At 49.4% G+C, this 20,862-nt stretch overlaps 2 protein-coding genes across 5 annotated transcripts; both read right to left on the bottom strand.

Moving 5' to 3' along the window:
- Positions 1 to 226: 226 nt before the first annotated feature.
- On the bottom strand, positions 227 to 15,669 carry GABPB2 (GA binding protein transcription factor subunit beta 2). 2 transcript variants are annotated; one of them, XR_012997146.1, is made up of 11 exons: positions 15,625 to 15,669; positions 13,631 to 13,693; positions 13,226 to 13,365; positions 11,977 to 12,144; positions 11,630 to 11,824; positions 11,092 to 11,242; positions 8,036 to 8,149; positions 6,517 to 6,702; positions 4,900 to 5,033; positions 2,247 to 4,072; positions 227 to 741 (listed from the first exon to the last, which is right to left on the bottom strand). XR_012997146.1 is itself a non-coding variant. In XM_076359928.1 (10 exons), the coding sequence occupies exons 3-10, from the start codon at positions 13,331 to 13,333 to the stop codon at positions 3,785 to 3,787; spliced, it is 1,344 nt and encodes a 447-aa protein (XP_076216043.1). In that variant the 5' UTR covers positions 13,334 to 13,365; positions 13,631 to 13,693; positions 15,625 to 15,669; the 3' UTR covers positions 227 to 3,784. The 2 variants fall into 2 exon arrangements, 1 of the variants encoding a protein (XP_076216043.1); XM_076359928.1 differs by having other exon boundaries at positions 227 to 4,072.
- A 2,330-nt stretch (positions 15,670 to 17,999) lies between these two features.
- On the bottom strand, positions 18,000 to 20,345 carry MLLT11 (MLLT11 transcription factor 7 cofactor). Of its 3 annotated transcripts, none has more exons than XM_076359938.1 (3): positions 20,083 to 20,345; positions 19,514 to 19,564; positions 18,000 to 18,475 (listed from the first exon to the last, which is right to left on the bottom strand). In XM_076359938.1, exons 1-3 carry the CDS (start codon positions 20,223 to 20,225, stop codon positions 18,199 to 18,201), a joined length of 471 nt encoding a protein of 156 aa, XP_076216053.1. In that variant the 5' UTR covers positions 20,226 to 20,345; the 3' UTR covers positions 18,000 to 18,198. The 3 variants fall into 3 exon arrangements, with proteins under 3 accessions (XP_076216053.1, XP_076216052.1, XP_076216054.1); XM_076359937.1 differs by having other exon boundaries at positions 19,514 to 19,567; positions 20,083 to 20,339; XM_076359939.1 differs by lacking the exon at positions 19,514 to 19,564 and having other exon boundaries at positions 20,083 to 20,339.
- Between the last annotated feature and the right edge of the window lie 517 nt (positions 20,346 to 20,862).

Genomic DNA, 20,862 nt, shown 5'->3' with positions numbered 1-20,862 from the left:
TGGCTCTGTCGGGGACGAGGGGGGACAAGAGTGGGATGGGACAAGGTGGGGGGGAAGGTGCCACCAGAGCCCTGAGCCCAGCTCGGGGACAGGGTGGAGGCCCAGCGTGGTGGCCCTGGGGCGTCCCCGCAGAGACGGTGGCACACGAGACATCAGGGGACACAAAGGGGGTGGCAGTGCGCTGACTTAGGGGGACAGGGCTGACACCAGGGGTAAAGCAAAGCTGCTGACGGAGGTCGTGGTATTTTATTAAGAAACATAGTACAAAAAAAAAAAAAAAAAAGTATAAACGTTGAAATTTCCACATTTCCAAACATTTACCCTCAGTAGAAAAGGGGTCCGAGCGCTTGGTTCCTCGTCACAGCGCTAACGGGGTCCGCAAGGGACCTGCTGCCGTGAAGCGGCAATTTATTCTGCGATAAATACCCCGGCGCTGCGCCTGGCACGGGGGAAAACGATCTGGTAAAGGCGAGATTAAAGAAATAATCAGATTTGGCACCAAGAAGCGCCCCGCGGGCGATGGGCCGGGGTGGAAGGGGGGTACGGACAGGGAAGGCCCCGGCCGAGGTCTCCGGGGGACCCGCGCCATGCTCAGCTTAACTCCCAGGGTTTGTTATTCCCCTTCGTGGTCGTCTAGAGAGGATCTAGTTTGCGTTTCCGTGACCTCCTCCGCTCATCCCCGCCGGATTTACAACGCCCTGCTTCCGATTTAGGAGAATGGGAACCGGTTAGAGCTGGTTACTGCCAACGAGAGGGAGATAGATGTCTAATCAAACCCAAACTGGTTCCGTTAGCGCCACGCCACCTCCTCCACCGAGGAGAAACAACACACGCTCATTTTAAGACCGCAACTTCTGCATCGGCGTCCCCGGGAAGCGGGCCGGGATTCTCCCGCCCGCACGAGCACTCAAGCGAGCGCGGATGCGATCCCAAGCTCGCGGCGGAGGGGAAGTGGGGCTGGATGTGTGGGCGGAGGGGAGCTCGGCTGCTCTGCCTCGGTAAGAGCGCAGCCTTCGGGAGCGAAGGGGTTTGTTTGGCCTTTAACCTCTTCAGATCCTGCGCTCGCCGGTGAAAGTGGCGCGAGGCGTGGGTGAGAAAAGCCCTGACGCGGCAGAGTCCGGCCCGGACTCCCGTGGGAGGTTATTTACCCGCTCACAACAGCCCTACGCTGCCACAGCTGACTACGCACCGACCAGAAAATTGCTGGTCTTGGCTTAAAAAGCTCCAAATCCTTTCTGTGGAAGAGCAGAGGATGCAGCCGGGTTTAAATTCTTTCGGAATTTGGGCGGCGATCAAGTTCTCCTCGTCTTTGTTCAGACCCCGTACGCGAGTGCTTCCAAACATAAAATTAACGTGTGATTTCCCCCCCCACAAGGCGAAGCAGCAAGAACACTGTCAGCTTTATTTGTTCCAACTCTATAAACCAAATGCAGTTACCGTGAGCGCCACGGACTTTTTTTTTTTTCCCCTCCTCTTCTGAAGGGGAAGTTTGTTTCCCAGCTGAAGGGGCTTTTTGGCAAAACCAACCCTTTTCAGGGGAAGGATGGAAATCGCTGAGAATCGCAGTGCTGTCGAAGGCACAACACAGCGTTTATACACACTACAGCTGCCGAGCTCTTCAAATTTACAAATAATAAGCACAAATTTCAGGCAAAATGTAAAAGCCAAAGTTGACAGTGTCCCTTTACATCCGTAAACGCTTCCGGGTATTAGAAGAATCTGCCTGGATTTACTTTAACACCGTCTCGAACCCTCTCACGCAGATTTTAAGTTCAAACAAACCCAAATTGTCAGTGTTCTGGGGAACAAAAGAAAATAACTTAACACGTGCTTAAAGTCAGCGAGGAAACGCTGAAGTAATCGATAACCAGGAACCGAGTCTCTCCAAACATTCATCGATAAAAAATAATTATTAAAGCCTTCTTCAAACCATCTTTTGGAAAAAGATAAAAAAGTCTTATTTATAAATATAGCTACACTGGTTATAAATAAATGCACTTAGATTCTCAAAACCCAGCAAGTCTCACGAAGCCTTTACAGTAACAGTCACGTAAACCTTCCTCTCCTACCGCTCGCTGGCGAACCCAACCGGCGAAACGCTGTGAAACGTTGCCGAAGACGGGGTTTCGGCAGATCCCACCTTCCTTTTCGGGCCCAACCTCCAGGAACTGACTGATTTTAGGGTGAAAAGCAGTTTCCTCTCGGGGGTGAGAAATGCCTTCAGAGCCGTGACTGTACGCTCATACCTTTATGAACTCGTTAGTCCGCATTACGTCTCCGACGTCACGATACGGCCGATCTATCGGCAAAGAAACGTTAACAAAGGCAGTACCTGAACCAACAGAAAACCGTATTATCTGGACACGCTTGGAAATAGCAGGGCAAAACGCAATGCAAGGACCGTGACATTGAATTATTACCTTGAATCCCGCCAACAGTTACAAAACTAGGGCAAAAAACCCCAACAAACCCCAAACCAATGAACTACGGGCCAAAAGAGTGATAAATTTTTATCTCGCGCGAAGAGACTCTCAGGGAGCAGGCCAGCTGCTGGGGCCTCGGAGCTGCAAGCCACTCCTCGCCATTATAACCTTTTTGCGACCGACGGCACAGCTTGCGTGATGGCTGTTTTTCTAAACTTCACTCGTTTATGGTATTTTTCTAAACTTCACTTGATAATCTTTCATTCTCAAGCTCCACCCGATTATTCGGGGTGCTTCCAATCAGTTCCCTGCTGTCTTTGAAACCCATAATCCGCTGTACTAAACGGATCCCTGCACTAAACAGGCCCGCCAAGAGTAAAAAAAAAGACAAACGTTTCAGTAACAAGATCAGCTGCTTGTTAAAAAAGGTTTTAGTATCTTTAAAAATAAAAACTGTTTAGTACAAAATAAAAGTGACATACGTATCTCCAGGGACAGCTCGACTCCCAAGCTCTCTTGCAGCAGCTGCCGTACGTATAGTTCTGCGTATATAATCAGTTAACGCTACTGGTCAGCGCAGAAGTGTCAAATAGAACATTTGACTAAATATCATAAAATTGAAGAGGAATTTTTTGCTATCCCCTTGGGTAATTAAGGGGTCTGACGAAGAGCTCCCCCAAATTGTTCCTGAAACAAAGAGGGCGAAGCATAGTATTCCCCGATAGCGTGAAATGCTCCGGCTGACAGACGTTCAGCCCGGCCTTCGCTCTTGCATTGAAGGTTGCCTCAATCAAAAGGATTCATAGTTTTGGAAGAAAAAGAACGTGTAATTCACTTTTTGGCTGAAAGGGGAAATCCCCTCCGCACCTCTCAAGATTTTAAAGCAACACCCCAAGAGACTACTTTTTCTGAAGGTGCAGCTCCGGTCACTCGACCTCGCAGAAGGGAGCGAACACCTCAGGTTACTGCAGAAAGTCTCTTTTCAGTGCTGTAATTTCCAGGCAGCTGAGAGCTAATACCAGCTGCTTTGGCAATGAGGTATTTCTTTTCCACTCCCCAACAATGCAGGTATTGACATCACCGAATAAGCCGTCAGGTCACTCTCTGGCTAAAATTTTGTTAAAAAGCTTCCAATCTCTCAAGGTCAAGCTTTAAAAGCACCTTTTGGCACCGCGCTGAAAGCAGAGTTATGCTGCAAGCGGCTGGAGAAGCTTCTACCCCCGGCGATGGGGTGGCTTTGGCAACAGCCCTCTGCTCTCAACACCGCTTGCCAACAGCACCTTATTTAACAAAAAAACCAAAACAAAAAAACAACCAAAAAAAGTTATTTTCCTTTACAAAACCCAGTCAATCACCGAGGATTAGGAGGTTACAGTTTCCACAGCAATATCAGTTGGCTGATCCGTTTCCAGCATGGACAGCACGGATTCCTTGATGTCTTCTGAGGTTACCACAAGCGGGTCGACCTCGGCGACCTCTTCGAGCACCGTCACCTCAGCTCCGTTGGGCTGCTGCCTCACCATGGCTGCCAGCTTCAGCCGGTACTCTTCCGCCTCTTGCTCTTTCTTTATGAGCTGGCTACGATATTCCTGAGCCTTCCGGTTCGCCTCTTGCAACTGCTGCTGTAGCACTTCCCTTTCAACGCTGTCCTACAGAAAACAAAAGTTGAGAGAGCCCACGATGGAGGCCCAACCTGCGACACGAAGGAAGCGGGGTGTGCAAGCACTCCAACAGTTACGAGTTACAAAAGCCAAAGGCTCTAAGGCGGCGCTAGAAACGTGCTCGGGTCGAGTTCTGTTCAACTGGCTTGCTCCTCGCAGGTCACCACAGGCAACCGGGCCACGGAGAGGCACAAACCGGCTGGCAGGTGTCCCCACAGCGGGCAGGGAGGTGGGCTGGGAAGCTACACATGATCTCACCATGATGAATTTCAAAGGTTGGAAGCAGGTGTAACCAAGACGCATGAAAAATAAAGAGCTACTGGCGCTGAAAAGTTGAGAGGCAATCGAGAAGAACGTTCTTCTTCCCCAACAGAGTGATGGGAGAGTCGTTCCTGCTGCTTTATGAAGAGCTGAGACTTGGCTTACACCCAGCCCACGCGTTGTGCTTCTACAGGAAATCCTAAATAATCTCAGTAAACGACCACGATTCATCTAAAAACCCTGAGCTACAGCTTCAGCATAGGCAAAACGGCAACAAGTGATTTAGCTAGCTCTTTTCCTCCTACCTATACCCGACTGAGCACCGCTCCTCCCAGCCGCTTGCGTGTTCATTGCTAACGCAGGAGCATGTGCGGGAAGAGCAGAGAACCACCCAGCAGAGTTTGTTACAGAGACATCCCCGGGCTCAGCCGAGCAGGGCGCAGCTCGTTTCTATTCTGAGGTGGCTTTGGCAGACCGGGAGCCCGACATCCTCAGCACAGCAGAGAAACACGCAGGAGACGGCGGCTATCAAAGTTACAAGCAGGAGTATCTACCTTGTCTTCCTTCGAGTCATCTATGTTTTGTTCCACTTTTTGCTTCTTGGCCAGTGGCTTTTCTTCCTCTTCTGCGTCATCTCTGTCTTCAATAACAGTCTCTTCTGCAACCTGACCAGCAGGTACAGTTAAAACTGGAAAATTAAAAAGGCGACAAATCATACAGTGTGAGACATGCTTTTGCACAGATGTTTCCCGAAAGACTTCTCTGAAGTCAGTGCATCAGCGTGGTTCTGGAGAAAAAGAGGAGACCTGTGGATCGGCAATGCCGAAGTCTTCCCGGAGAGGAGAGAAACTCTGGACTGGGTTTCCAGTTTCCTTTATTCAGGTTTCTGAAATACTTGAGAATTTCACCACAACGGGGCTGACAGACTCTGAAGTCAAAGATTTGCATCTTAGAAAACATGCGAGGTAAAAAACTATCATTCTGATGCCTCAGTAATGCAATTAATAGCCAAGACAGGCTAAGCAAGAGGAATAGAAAGCTCTTCTCGAAAATTCCCAGTACAGACAGTCCCAGTGGCTAAGCTCCGAATCAGCTTTAAGCGCATGCAAGAGCTGCAAATACTCCAGAGAATAAACACATTTTAAATCTGCAAACATGGGTTTTCACTTCGGGAAGCCAGTAGCAAGAATTCGTCCAACCAAGGAGGAGAAACACACCACGTGAGCTACTGAAGGTAGCTCTACCTAAACAGTTCTCCCTTTGTCTTCCTTAGTCCAAGAGTGGGTTACAAGCCAGGATTATTTGTAGTAATTTGGTAAATAATTCTGAATAATTAACAGCTTTAGAAAATTGCTTTTCACTCGTGAAGTCCGTAAACAGAATTGATGTAACCTATCTCACATTGTAACACTGCATGCGTGTTACAGGAGAGCTGCTCTGCTTCCTAATCCTCTTTTTCTGCACCAACGTTAATCCAAATAATCGAATAAACCTAGGACATGCCTAAAGAACTGTCAGTAGCAGACAAGGCTGATGAATTACAGCCCTTGAGGAAACAAAAATTCACTGTACGAGTGCTCTGGAGCTTTACCGAACGCGATTTACTTTTGCCTTGTAAAATTGATAGATTGTATTGCCCTAGGCGATATAACGGAGTTATGGGAGGAAAAGGTGTATTTAAGCTGATATTAATGATCTAATACTAAGTTTTACAAGAACGATGGAGCGATTGCTAAAGGTAACAGGCTGCAGTTTCATCGGCCAAGTGATTTACTCCCAGACCAGGAAGTTCACCAGGAGATAAAGGAATCGTCTTTGCCCGGCTGCCAAAGAGACAACAGCTAACTTGGCATTTCTCCTCCTGCAACCTTCTACCAAAGGTGTTTGGTTTTAACGCAAAGACCAAAATATTAAAGCGTAGCACCGTGAATGTGTATTAAGCTACAAACAAGTCGCTGGCAAGCTTTCCCGCTGACATAAGTCACACAGACATTTTAACCCCTCCTGGAGCCCAGCGGTCAGGCACGGATCCGTTACACCACAGCGCCGACAAGCCAGGTCACACCAGCCGCCTGCCCTGCGGGGCTCGACAGGCTTCACAGGCAGCAGTTATTTTTTTCCTTTTTGAAGTTAATCCTCAGCGCTGCCTTCCGAGTTCAGCTCCTCCTTACCTTGCTGCCCATCTTGCATGGTTAGGATGAAGGGCTGGCTGAGGCCGCTGGTGGGGATGGCTGTTTGCAGCTGGCCCAGGGGAACTCCGTCTGTTACAATGGCGATGACGCGCTGCCCTCCGCTGCCAACCACTTGTTGTATGGCAGAATCGACAGAATTTGCTTCCACTATTTCCTCCGTCTTACCTTGAGAAATAAAGTAAAGTGCCAAAAAAAAAGTCAGCGTTTCCTTCTCTCTTCCTTGAATAGAAACTGAAGTCTAGTGAAAAAGCTCAAGTAAGCAGCTTGAGACTCCTGGGATGCCTTCTTATGAAAAACAATCTGGAAACAGAGTAAGCCTTAGTAGGGGAAAGAAAACAAGTCTTCTAGCGTAAAATCAGCATTTTTGTGTAAATTAGTAAGTACTAGCACACAAGCATATTAATCAAATTAAAAAGCCTGGAGCTGGAGGCAGCTGTTAAGCAGACCCGGCTCTGCAAAGCTTCCTTCCATGACCCTTCCCCCAGCTCTAACGAAGACAAACCACACGCAAAAAACCCCTCATGCCTCAAGAGCCCCGTCCACACCAGCACGGCCAAAGCAACCATGAGGAGGCTGTTTAGTTTGGCCGGATGACCGCAGACCGGTTCAACTCCCTGGGACACTTTTTGTGTGACTTACGGCTCGCACAAATAATCAGGATCGCAAACCCTCGGCTGCATCCTGCTCCCAGCGTACGCTGCAAGCGCAGGAAACAGAGGGGATCTGACCTGCCACACACGGTCTGGGTGCCAAAGAGGAAAACACTCGAGCACCACAGGTCAAGGAATCAGCGGTGTGGCACCGGCAGCTTAAAGAAGTCAAATTGCTCGTCTCTAGATTCTAGGAAAAACGCTTAGCTTTGGGGAAAATAAATGAATTCCAAGGTGAAAGGGTTATATAAACTTTATCAAATTTCTAAATGTGAAGTTAATTAAAGGTCAAACATTACACTCTACAAACATACCATAAAAGATCATAAAAACAACGCAAACACAAAAAACGCCCAATCCTTTCCATAAGAAAAAGTTACCAGAGCCTCAAGAGACTCAAAACATTTGTTGACTACCAACATGTTACAGCAAACTGGGGACAGAAAACATTTCAGACAATTTCCTTCTTAAACAAATATTTATCTACGTTTATATGTTAAAGTAAACCCATGTTCTGGTGCGCTGGGTTTGGGTTTTTTTTTTCTTTTTTATGTAACTGTTAAAGCACATCAAGAGCAACGTACTGTGATGTCAGGGTCAGACATGCTGGTTAATAAAAATTAAGTTACTTCTATGGGTAACAGTTGCTGTTTTTTTAATTAAGTTTGAACTGGGATTAAATAAATAAACAAAATTAACCCACTGCTTCACAAGTATTTATCATCACCTCTCCCTTACTCTGAAAGAAGGCAAATTCACTTCCACATCCCAAATTTCCTTCAATTTCCTCGCAAGATACTCGCTAGAACTACACAAATTTGGATCAGCATCCGACCCGTTGCCCCTACCTGTGTCTCTGTTTGAGTTGGAAAGCGGTGCCGATACTTCAGCGAGGGCCGCAAGCGTGGCAAGCACGGAGGTCGTTGAATTGGAAAACTGCACCGTCGAGACATGCGAGTCACCTGGTTGGGAAAGATGAGGGCAAACTGAAGGATTGTCAGGACCTGCCATATCTAAACAGTGAATACAGAATGCAACAGTTTTGTCATCTAGAGATGACGACACCAGGTATGAAGTATTTTCTGGGCTCCCAATGGTCAATAAAGGGAGGTGGTACAGATCATTTTTCATGAGAGGTGCCTCTACTAACTGTAAAAAGGGCTTTGATGCTACTTTAGGGCAGACTGTACCCACTCCGAATATTTTATGATAATTTTAATTGAATCGAAAGCAAATATTTCATTAAGTTATTTCTGAATCGCGTAACAAAAAGAACAGCAAACGTGAACCGATTTGCTCCAGCTTTATTGTAAGAACTAGAGAAAGGCAGGCTGTCTGCCGGGCTACTTGGCATGCCGAGCTTCGATCTGGAGACGTGGACGGCTTTTCAAGATGCAGCCACGCTGCCTGATGACACTCACAGACGTGCTGGAGTCTGACTGCTGTAATGTTGTGCAGAGCGGTTGCTACGCACGTAATTACTTGGCTTCGTGTCGTACTGGAACTTTCAAAAATTGCAAAACCTAAAGATGATATTAAACTCATTTGCTATTATGAGTAAATTACAGCACCCAAGTTCTTCCTCAGTTGGGAAAGTCTCCAAGTTCAGTCTTCAGCATTACTTCATAGACCAAACGTTTTAGCACAAGTCAGTTAACAGCCTTTTGCTCAAACGCAGAAATTGGCTACGTATATCACTTGATTTCAATGTACTGGGCACACAGGTCCTTTCTTCCTCCCCTCTCAGGTTCAGTAACGGAAAGGCCACGGTTACTGCAACGGGGTATTGATTTGAATGAGATAAACAAGTCTTCTGGGTTCAAAAAAACAATGTTTCTTCCTCCAATTGACCATAGTAATTCCTATTCAAAGGCAGACTTAATAAGAATGGAACAGGAAATTAACTAAACGGGCGCAAACTCAGTGCATATAACTCACAAGTCCTCTTTAAAAAAAAAAAAAAAAAAAAGAGATCCTGTACCTCATTGCCAGCGTAGATAAATAGATTATAAGCATACAAAGGGAAGTTCATCCAAAGTTCCCCAGCCTTAACCCTTGCAACCTATTTTCTCTCTTTCTCACCGGCTCCTGATTTTACAAAGGTTATCGAGGGACTCATTTTCAAAGAACGATACTTTCAGAAGGCTGTGGGCTAGGCATGTGAAAATACCACAGGCCTAGTGACTGTTTTCAGCAGCTTGTGACCAGATTTCTTCAGAAGAAGACATAGGGAATTTAAGAGAGACACGAACAATTATTAGCTGTAAGTGTTAAATAAGAGATTTTTGTTATAACGAAGGTGCAGTCGCTGATGCCCTCTTGTGGGAAATGAGAAAAAAAACTCAGGAGACACTGGCTATTTTCACGCTGACCGGCTATTACCGGTGCTTGAAGTGTCGTGGGGGGAAAAACCCAGGGTATTTTAGTCCAGTCACACGTGGACAATAAGCCACCGCCGTGTTGTGGCACTGAAAAAGGTGATTACATTGCAGGATACGTGAGGAGAGGTGCGGTGAGAGATGGGGATTTACGAGGCCAGTGCCAAGAGCGCAGCTGGAGCGCTGCCTGCGGCCGCTCACCCACACGCCACGGGCGATTCAAGGGACTCGGGGTGACCGGCTTGCTTAGCCCAGCAAAACAAAGGCAGAGAGAGGACAGGACTGATTTCCACATCAAAGGGATGGAGGCGATACAAAAAGAAGAATGATTTCAACTAACAGCCTTTCAGCAGGGCGTTGGCCTCTCTGACTCCTACCTGGCTTCCAGGCAGAGCCAGATCCGTCTGCAGAGACAGTGACACTGACCGTGGCCAGAGCATCTCCCGGGGTACAAAAATCCCAAGTTTTATGCCCCTTTGAGTTTCTGGAATATCCTTGACCGAAGACATTGTGCACCAGTCACACTGCAGTTTCCTCACAGGTGGAACAGGAACATTTTCGGTCATTCTTCCCCTTCTAAATTAGGATTTGTCAGTGCCTCAAAGCTGCGAGCAGCCCCAAAAGCTTTGAGAGCAAGTCTGGAGCGTTGCTGAAGTCGCTGTGGCCAGGCACAGGCAGAGAGGTCTGGGTGGGACCGCAGAACATCAGTATCGGGGATTTTAAAAGCACTCTCTAGCTAATAAGCAAACATTCACGCATGTGAACAGTCCCACTAACCAAAGAATTACTCACATGCAGAAGTGTTTGCAGGATGAGGCCAAATAGCTTCACAACACTTGCATTTAGTAGCCTCCTTGAGACTGAAAAGAAACAATGGTTTGGATTTCCCAAATACAGAAAATTCACTTTAAGAGTTATTATGAAAATTGGAATTACACAAAAAGAATTCGCACTCAGCCTTAAGTTAAAAGTGTTTTCCCCACCAAAATAAGGCTCACAGAACAATGAGGAACCTAATTATTTCCATCTAACATGTGGGACAGAAGAAATAAGGACTAAGCTACATACCCAACAGACCTGCTTATTCTGCAGTTTCCTTACTCAACATTTATATATAGCAAAACATTAATTCAACGCTTGAAGCCAGTAAAGAACAAAGCAAACCATTCCCCAACCGCTCTGCAGTGCTCAGGATTTGGCACAGGCAATAATTCTCATTAGTCCTCTGCTGCAATCAGCCAAATCCATTTTCTCAAGCTCTGTTGCTTGTAACAGACCCGGAGCAGACCCACAGCCGAGCTCAGCAGAGCTTTGCCACTTCCAGCAGAACCACCTTTATTTACATCAGCTAGAAATCTGCTCTGTTACCTTCGACGGCAAAAATATTCTGGGGCAGGAAGCAGTAGTTGGGTGTGTTTGGCTGTATTTCATTTTTCCTCTACTAAATGACCATCTGCCCCCTACTGGTAAGCAGTCTTAGGAACTTTTTTCAAGACACTCCCACTCAAGGTCACATAAAACCCTACCTGAGGTTGTTTTGGCATTTGCTGAAGAGACGAGACTAGCGAGATTGAGAACTTCCCCTGGTGCAAGAATAAATGGCGAGGTGAGAGTCACAGTGTTGGTGATGGGATCCGTTCTCTCTGGATGAGTGTTCACCTGGTTCTGCATTGCTTCCTAGGAAAGAGAGTGGGGTCAGGCATACATTCGTCACGCTTTCTGTGGTATTCAGCATCCTTGAAACATTTGAGAGGCAGATTATTTCTCTCTGCAGCACGTCAGGGACACCAGTGCAAAAGCTGTGACAAAACTGCCACCTCAGCTTGGCAACTTACGCTACAACCGCGCAAGATGCATGGCAATAAAACCCCATCACCCACTGAGTCCTAGCAGGCACACACCGGTCGATCTAGAAATAATACAAACCTCATGCACCTCCGTATTTCTAGTTCTCTCTGCGAACAGAAAACGGCCCCAACAGACACGACAGGATCCCTCTCACTCTAGCGCAGATACAGCTGTGGGTCAGAGAATGACCAACAAGCTTCTCCTTCCTCAACCTACCTGTAGCATTACCAGAGTCTCTGGATTGTTCTTGTCCAAAGCAATATCAAAAGCTGATTTATCAAACTTGCTGAAAGCATGGACATCAGCTCCGTATTTGATGAGCAGCTCTACAACGTCCCGGTGGTTGTGCTCTGTCGCCCAGTGCAAAGCGGTCATTTTCAGCATGTCCTTGGCATTTACATCAGCCCCGTTCTGAAAGAAATAAGCGGTACCTGTCTGGACGCTGCCTTCTCTCAATGTCTTAAAGGCGGTGCCTGCGCTAGCATTTAAACAGGGACATCAACACTTAACTCCAAGGACCATTTAGACCAGCCTTAAAGTGATACCTAATCTACTGTACTTACCCTAATTAGCAGTTCTACAATATGAGTGTGTCCGTCAGCCGCAGCCATGTGTAGTGGCGTCCGGTCCACTTTTGTTCGGGCATCTCTGCTAACGCCAGCTCGAAGCAGCACTTCTGCTGTCGAATAGTGGCCGTACTGGGCAGCGAGGTGAAGAGGCGACGTCCCAAGCTGCGTGTTAATTTAGAAGAGCTGCTGTCAGTTCACAGCAAGAGAGGACAGGCACAGTAATCGCCATGTGTATGTCCGGCAGTAATTGGAATGACAAAGCTTCTGGAAGAAATTAATTTAACCTTTTTTTTCCTCCACTCAGAAAAAGGGGGCTGCACAACCAATAATTTTCCTGATAAACATTAAACTTTTTAGGGATCTTTATGTTATCTGATAACTTGAAGATCAAATATGCTTTACTTTCTCCACTGTGCCACTAATTTATCCCCTGAGCACCACTCTGCTTCTTGTCCAAACCACAGTGGAACAGCTCTGCCATTTCCATATCATGACAGATCATTTCACCGCTGTTTAGAAAAGGGCAGTATTACAATATGACTAAGCTCTGCTCCTCTCGATACGGTTAATTCCTCCATCTCACAAAACTATGAATGAACAGACTGGTAAGTCAGGAAATGAAGACAATTGGTGATGGAAAATGGCTACCGATGGCTTGTTCATTATACTCTGGTTCCCTGTTTATCCAACTGTTATTCTTCAGTTTCATTAAAGCTTTTATTTCCTTTCCAACCCAGGATGGGCTGGTTTATTTTCAGGGTTTTGGTTTTTTAAGGGAAAAAAAAAAAAACCACAAAGATGAGTTTCTTGATTGAGAGAGTTTAAACAATTAAATGAAGCATTCTTGAAAGAACTTCCTATCGCTGAGAGATTTAACAGTTCTTCCAATTTGACTTGACTCACCATTTATCTCAGCTGTTGAGAACTGCACTTCTTAAAGCATCGAACCCTATATACGTTGCTGTCCGGGACAGCACGGTACTTATGATTGTGCTCTCGTGCATTAAGCAGAGATCAATCTTTACACAAATATCAATTCCATCTTTGCCTGAGGAAGGTCTTGGTTTTTAAAGTGCTTCATCTGGAATCTGCTGCGCCACAGAAATCCAGAGATGCATTTTCTGCCAATCCACACTCTGGTTTTACTGCTCCAATTTCCGTTTGTATCCTTCAGGTCCAGCCCTAAAGAACACACACGCAACCTGTTTCACACAGAAAACCAACGCCTATTCCTCCGACGTACCCAGTCAGTGGTGAAGGGAGCACCGCTTGCCATCAGCTTTCGCACTTCGTCATCTTCGCCTTTGCGAGCTGCTTCTAGCAACCTCTTCCCTAGGTCCACTAAGGACATCTTTATACATGGGAACAAGTATTTGCCGAAAGCTGCTTTAAAAGGTGGGAGCAAGAAATGGAAAACAAACAAAAAGCAGTGAGGCAGAGACATTTTAAAAGCGCTGTACAACTACGGCCCATCTGGAGACACTGTCTTCCCATACAGAACTAGGCCCAACACGACCAATAAAGAGGCATAAATATTCATCGTATTTTTCAGTCCCGTGCCCTGAAACATCAAGAGAAGGCAGCACACAGGGTCAGCAACCAGGTCAGACACCACAAGCCACCAGAGCTCCTGCAAAATCCTGCTTACCTCAACAGCGCTTTGCACGGACACAAAGACTTGCCCATGTGGATTCAGTTCCAACAGCAGAACCTATAAAAGCAACGGCAAAGCTGTTCGCGCTCCTTGCACAACATCATTTTGATTTTTAAAGCGCTTTAAGAACATGATTTAATCTCCGAGACACTCCCTCTGACCCCAGCACTAGCAGCTAAGCATGGGGGAACTATCCCTGTTCTCTGCTGGTAGAGGATAAAACAAACCTTGGTAGGTTTTATCCTCCAGTGACTTGTTCAAGGTCATAAAAGGAGCAAAACCCAAAAGCTGTGCTCAACGTACCAGACAACAGTGTCTCTATTCCAAGCTACATAAAGCATAGCATAATTATGGCAATAGTGAACTACAGCATTTTTCTCAACGATAGGGTTACACTGGTATGCCAGTCTTATCAAAGACTGACTTTAAAGTCTATCCATTAACCCATGTACAACGTTCAGCAAGCGGCTACAAACGAATGTCTGTGCAAAGAGGCACCGTGCCACCCAGCATAACAGCGATTCCAACAGCACCGAGGCTCTCGACTGATTTTTTCCTTCAATTTCTTCCATTACAGATCTATGAAATAGTTGGAAAGCTCTCTTTCTTTCTTTCTTTCTTATTCTTTCAAGAGAAACATCCCACCCTGTCCTCAGTGACCAATAGAACCAGCTATCAGTAAAGCCAAACAGCAAACCTCACCCCTAAATCTCATCAGGATACACTGCCCACATCACCTCCCTCCGCAAACGCATCTCACTTTATAAGACTATTTTGAACTTGTAGCTTTTTCCAGGCGTGCAGTTATTACGTGCAACACCTGAGGCTTGGAAGTCAAGAGCCCAGAGCAGCTACTCAGAGTTTACCCTGCAATCAGGACCTTTGATGCATTTACGATGCATGTGTTTGACTACCACAACCCCTCTGCCTTTTAGGACTTTCCAGTTTGGGTTTTTTTTTTTTCCCCCTTTTGCATTTCTTGTGGGACAGACAGTATTTTTTAAATGTTCCTTCTCGTCGCCCACGCTGAAAACACTTGCATGTTTTCCGGGCATGAGTAGTTGCACTGAATTCTGCGTTCACAAAGTTAACCATCAGCTTACGTATTTGTGAGACCGGAGTTTACCACTCCGGGTGTGTTTGGAAAAAAAAGGAGAAGCTGGATCATTACTAAAACAGATCAGTTTCTCTTCTCATATTAAACTGAACCTTTGTCACTTATTAATTATTTGGAGGCCTCTCCTTGCACTCCTACTCTCTTCCCAGCTGGATGCTTTCAGGGAGGATTTAAGTCTGAGGCTCCCTCTCTCTTTTTTAAGTTATTTACAGTATTCGCAGCTTGGACTACTGTTGACAAAGTCCTCCACCTCCCCTTCGCTGCATTTCAGAAGAAAAAGGAACGAGCACGCTTCTCAAGAACCCTCCACCTCCCTCTGAACAGCCAGTGTGGGGTTAGCTCTGCAGACCTGCCTCAAGACCCCCCCCAAAACTCCCGAGCCCCCCCTCCTTGGACAGGAGGGCCCTTTCCCTTGCCCCGGTCGAGGACCCCCCCGGCTCTCCCCGAGAGGGGTCCGTCCTCTCAGCACTCCCCCGGGGCAGGGACCCTCCTTCCCGCGCCAGGACACCCCTCAGGGTCCCTCCTGCTCCCCCCCGTGCCGCCCCCATACGGACACCCCGACGGGACCCCCAAAACACCCCCCCGCGGGGGGGGACGGGACACCCCGTTCCCATCCCCTCCAAACCGGCCCCCGCCACTGCTCCCTCACAGGGGTCCCCCCTCCTCAGACCCCCAAGACCGCCCCTCACAGCGGCTCCCTCCAACCCCCTCCCTCACAGGGGGTCCCCCTTCACCCCCCCCAACCCCTTCCCTCACGGGGGGGTCTCCCTTTCACCCCGCCAACCCCCTCCCTCATGAGGGGGGATCCCCCTCGCCTCCCCCCCCTCCTCTCATGGGGTTCCCCCCCCCGCCACCCCTCAGCCCCACTCACGCGGCGGCTCGGGCCCCCCCCCAGGCACGCGGCTGTTCCCGGCGCGCGGCACCGCCCCCCTCGCTCCCCCCTCACCCCCCCCCTCGGGGCTGTTCCCGCCCCTCCCGCCGCGGCCACACAAAATGGCCGACCCGGAAGCGAGGCTGGGAGGTGGCGGCGGAAGGATATCTCGAGCGGCAGCAAAAGAGTCCGTCGCCGTCGGCGGAGGAAGGGCAGATCGGACGTCCCCTCGCTCTGTCGCAGAGGGCACGGGGCGGGCTTAGCGGATTCCTCCTTCTTTTCCCCGGCCGCCTCCCCGTCCAGAGGCCTGGGGGAGGGCGGCGAGAACGGGGGAGCTCTAAAAGGGGAGTATTTTCTCTAGCGGAAGGATAGCAGGAAGAAGCGACCGGTGGCGCTAACCGCGGAAGAGGATGATGCGCCCCTGTAGTTAGTTCCGGCAGAGGCGTTTAGGCGCCAAGTATAAAAGGGCGGCGGCGGTGGCGCCTCCCTGAGGCGGCGGGGCTGGTCCTCACGCCTCGCAGAGCCCTCGGCCCTTCGATAGATCTGTGTCTATAAATAGATTTGTGTATGTAAGTAGTTTGTGTGTCTCTTGTCTCCTCTGAGTGCCTTCCTGTCTAGGATTGTCCCCCCTCGGGGTGCTGAAGCCCCCCTCTCTGTGGTGCGTTACCCCCTCAGGTGCCTCTGACACACTCCAAGTGCTCGTTTTGGAGTAAATGTGAAACCCTGGGGCCTCCTTCTTCTCTGGGTTTCCTCTGGGACGTTTTCCTGTGGGGTTTGGAAAAGCTGAAGTTTAAATAATATCCTTAACGTTCTTAAAATAATCCCTTAGGCTTAGTTTCTCCACACTTAAATCCTCCACGGCCTTTGCAAATACACATGGGTATGTGTTCTCGTGTCAGTTCTCAGCTCACCATAAAAAGATTTAAAACAATTTAATGGCAAATTACGGAAAGAACTTGATGCCGGTCTACATGAATTTTTTTAAGTGTCCACAGGAATGTGAATGTTTTTAAATCATTTTATTTAAAGTTTCATAATAAATACTTCTGCGGGTTTTCCCAGCTGGGAACACAGAAATCAAACAGCTCTGCATAGGAGAGTTTACATTTTTCACCTCTGGTTTAACATGGGTGGTTCAAAGTCAGCAGGCTGGGTCATTTCTGGAGGTTACAGGAGAGCTGTGCTCCATTTTCATAATAGAGTGCAGATTTTTCCAATATTTGCCTATTTTGGGGCACCTTTTAGGTGCTGCCTCAGCCTTCCCCCAGCCACGTACCCCCTCAACTCTTAGGACAGTTTTGGGATGCTCCACATCACAACTTCACCCCAATTAAACCCCCAAAAAGCACATTCAAGAAGACAAACCAGTCGCATTCACTCTCCCAGAAAACAGTCTTGGAAAAAAAAAAACCTGTTTAAAAGCCAAAAATTATTCAGGGTGGGTTCCCCCCCCCCCTCCATTTTGGGATGATGCTCAGAAATAAACCTCAGCCCACGGAGACCACAGGTGAAAACCCCCGAGGAAAATGCAAGGCTTCCACTTGAGTGAATGCAGCATTTTTTCATTGTTATTTTTAAAGGGGTTGATTAATTGGGTGGGGAACCAGAAGCGTTTTCATTTCGGGGTAAGATCAAACTAAATTCTCTGTCTTATCTTTCAGCTCAGCCCCTGTTACCCATCTGGACCCCACGATGCACCTGGCCTCTGTCCCAGTAGGGAGTCACACCTGGGATAAAGTACGCGGGGGATAAAAAAGGGAGAAAAATCAAATTTCAGGCAGTGAACATCCAGCCTTGACCCCACCAAGCAAGGTCAGAGCATTTCCATGTGTATTTACCCTCCTGGCCATCATTTCTCCTGCTTGGGCTCAAGCCACAAGGCTCAAAGAGATTATTTATTTCAAGAAAGAGGTTTTTGCCTGTGTTCCGAGCACATCCCTGCCTCTTTCACCTTGATTATCCCGAAGGGAAGGTTAAGGAGCGAAGCGGCTTTTGGAGAAACTGGGCCAGGGGAGCGCAGAGGGTCTCTGCATCCCTGGGAGAGGAGCGGGGACGATGCTTTCTGCAAAACGAAGAGGATTCCCATCAGTCCTGCGCTGCTCCCTTTGCACAAATGAGCTTCTTAAAAAAGCACATGAGAAATGAGCTCAAACACTCGTCCCAGAGCACGGGGACACCCACGGTCACACAGCCGCAGGGTGCGGGGTGGTGGCAGAAACCTCCCAGCACCTCCCGCACCCGCTGGCATGTGGATGTGGGGCAATGGGGTGGCTGTTTCTGCCCCCTCCCCTTGTATTTGCCCCCTGTGCTGTTACCCCCTCCTTGCACCGTCATGGGGTTTCCAGCGCTACTGCAAGAAAGGAAGAAAAGAGGGAGAAGGTGGAGAGAGGTTGAAGTTTTGTGGGGAGCCCACCACCATCAGGGCTGGGGTGAACTGCTGAGTTAATTAACAATGTCAAAAACTGCCCGGAAGCAAAAAAAAACCAACCTCCAAAACAACAACAAAACCAAATCCTTGCATGCCTAGCAGAGAGGGAGAGGGCAGGGGGGGTGAGGAGGGCAGAAAGGAGGGCTTCAAATTAGATCGAAATCTAACGAGCTAATGCTGGCGATAGGAGCTCTCCAGAAATTAAAGCTGTTGAACTGCAGCAGACCGTCCTCTTCGTCGGAGATGTCCTGGCTGACCTGATCCCGCTCGCTGGCGAGCTTGCCCAGCCCTCCTTTGGGTTTGTAGAGGGCCACGTCGCTGAGCCCCAGCCCCTCCAGCTCCGCCACGTCCAGCCGCGGGATCGGCATCCTCCAGTAGATGAAGGAATCGTACTGGCTGCTGATGGTGTCCAGCATGTTCGGGCTGTGAAGGCGAAGGGGGCAAGGGGAGAGAAGAGGAGGCGAAAAGCTCTACCAAAGGTACAGGAGGACAGCTTCCCCAAAGCGGCCGAAACTCTCAGGTGTTGCCATACTGACCAAATCCCCCCCCGCCAAAAAATCGATGGGGCAGGAGAGTGTGGTGTCATGGAGGTTTGACTCTAGGCTGGGTCTAAATGCAGACTTGAGCCCTGCCACTGGTCTTATCCATGGCCTTGGTCACGGCCCTTCTCTGAGTCGTAATTTGGAGGGGACTCGTTGCCCTGTGCCTCAGTTTCCCCATCTGCACAAAGGGGAGCGTGGGAAGGAAGGCCAGGGTGGGGGCTAGCCCCTTCCCAACCGCATCTCCCAACATCCATCCTGGGCACTGCCGTGCCTGTGGGGTGGCATCAGCAGGGAGCAAAGACGGGCTGTCCCCCACATCCCGCTCTGCCAGGAGGGACAGAAAGCGGGATCCAAATGAACCCTTTTTCCACCAAACCGTGCAAGAGGGTCTTGTCCTTTCCCTGTGCCGAGCTCCCCACAGAGCGGGCAGCGAGGGGGGGTCCCTGTGCATCCCCCCACTGCCCGTAGAGCCCATGCCGTCCCTTCCCTCCCCGGCCCTCGTGGCATCACATCGCCCTGGGGGACCGTGACTGAACCCTCTAGAAAGGGCTGGAAGAAGCATTGCTGAGCGTTGCCATCGCACCCCACCCACCCCGCCAGTGCCGGCTGTGTGTCCGCCATCCCGCCGTGCCGTGCCGCAGAGCCCCTCCCGCAACCCCACCCGGATCCACGGAGAATTGGGAAAGAGCGGGCGGGGACGTGGTTCAGCTTTTTCTCCGGCACAGCATGGCCTGAGCTGAGTCACTGCCGCGCCGACTTGCTTTTCCCTGGCAGAATTATGTCATTCACTTCCGTGCATTTGGCAACGGAGGTGGGAAAAAAGAAATCGACTGGTTGACCCAAAATATCCTCCTTTTCCCGCTGATTCCCCCATTTTAAGCCCTGGGAACCCAAATCCTAAAGGATGATTCAGACATACCTTGAATCACGCCCTCCCTCGCTCCCCGTCCGTGCGATGTGGGGTGACCAGCTGCTAAATTTAAGATTCCCGATGTAACTCAGAGGCTATGAAAGGCTCCTGTGTCACCCCCCTGGGTAAACCGAGCCACAGAGCTTTGAAATAGCCTCCCCCCCGGGGATATATCCCTGGGTATCTTTCTGCGCAACAGTGGCGAATTATTTAACGGTGACGGATGTTGCGGACAATGGCTTTTAAAGCTTCTTCAAAGGGGGGGGGGGGAAGGGAGTTTAGTGACAAGAAATAAAAAATTCAAATATCCAGAAAAGGCAATCGATGCGGGGGAAAAAAAAACCTCCTGCGTTGCGTGTCACCCCCAGGGAAGAGCATCTCCCCTAGGATCAGTGTGGTCCGCTCGTCCCGTGGGGGCAAAAACACCTTTATCCGCTTAATCCCCGCTGGCTGTTGCTTACTTCCCCCCCAAAAAAAAATCCTGGGGTGCCAGTGCCCCCCTCCACCCAAATCTCTTCCCCAAAACAGCATCCTCTTGCCTTTCATCCCTCTCCACCCGCATCCTGCCCATCCCTTACCTGTCGAGGATGGATGGGCTCGATGCCGGCCGGGCTCTTTGTGCTGGGAAGCCGCGGGCGTCGCAGCGTCGCTTTTGTCTGCTGGCGCGTCTGGGTCTGCAATGCAGCCCCTCGAAGCCGCTCGACGAATTCCCCTTCGTCATGGGGGGGGGAGAGACGATGGGCAGATGAGTCAGCGGCTCCCACCCGCGCCGGGGAGGGGGTGGATGGCCGACGCGGACGCGCAGGAGGGGATCCTGCGCGCTGGACCCCTCGAGACGGGAATATATTAAACCTACAGAGGATGGGAGATTTCCCACAACGATTCCCGATTCACTCCTGCAGCCTCCAGCCCAGGATCTGGGGGGATAACGGACCGTTTTCAGCCTCCAAGGAGCTGGCAAAGGTTTCTTTTTACCTGCGTGTGAAGAAATGGGGTGCCACGGCACCCCCGAACCTTGGGCTGTAGGAGGGCACTTTGTGGGTCAAGCACAGGGAAGTTTGGTGCAAAAAAACCCCAATAAGGGTTTTTTTGCGGCGTTGCTGAGTCTGGAGGTGTTTGGTCCTGATGCCGCACGGCAAAAATATCTCGGCTTTGTGTCTGAAGCCTGACGTGGAGCTAGAAATAGGAGGGAGACACCCGAAGCCGGCATCACTGCCAGGGCTAGGAGAAGGGCTGCCTCAAAGCCAGGGGTGGGGGGCACCTCGCACAGCCCCACTGCCCCCCGCTCCCCGCCACGGCACCCCTGGGCCCCGATCCATGGCCACGGCCCCTGCACTGACGCGGTGTCGGAGGGACGG

This window comes from Aptenodytes patagonicus, chromosome 26, assembly GCF_965638725.1.
Source record: "Aptenodytes patagonicus chromosome 26, bAptPat1.pri.cur, whole genome shotgun sequence".
NCBI lineage: Eukaryota > Metazoa > Chordata > Aves > Sphenisciformes > Spheniscidae > Aptenodytes > Aptenodytes patagonicus.
This window is presented reverse-complemented; position numbering and strand designations above follow the sequence as displayed.

Coding starts and splice junctions, on each gene's coding strand:
- GABPB2 (XM_076359928.1), bottom strand. CDS start 13,333: ATGTCCTTAGTGGACCTAGGGAAGAGGTTGCTAGAAGCAGCTCGCAAA. Junction 11,243..11,629: donor AGACTCTGGTAATGCTACAG/GTAGGTTGAGGA, acceptor TCTCTTTCCTAG/GAAGCAATGCAGAACCAGGT. Junction 4,073..4,899: donor ATGACTCGAAGGAAGACAAG/GTAGATACTCCT, acceptor TGTTTTCTGTAG/GACAGCGTTGAAAGGGAAGT.
- MLLT11 (XM_076359937.1), bottom strand. CDS start 20,225: ATGACGAAGGGGAATTCGTCGAGCGGCTTCGAGGGGCTGCATTGCAGA. Junction 19,568..20,082: donor AGCCCATCCATCCTCGACAG/GTAAGGGATGGG, acceptor TCTTAAATTTAG/CAGCTGGTCACCCCACATCG. Junction 18,476..19,513: donor GAGGGAGGGCGTGATTCAAG/GTATGTCTGAAT, acceptor TCGCCTTCACAG/CCCGAACATGCTGGACACCA.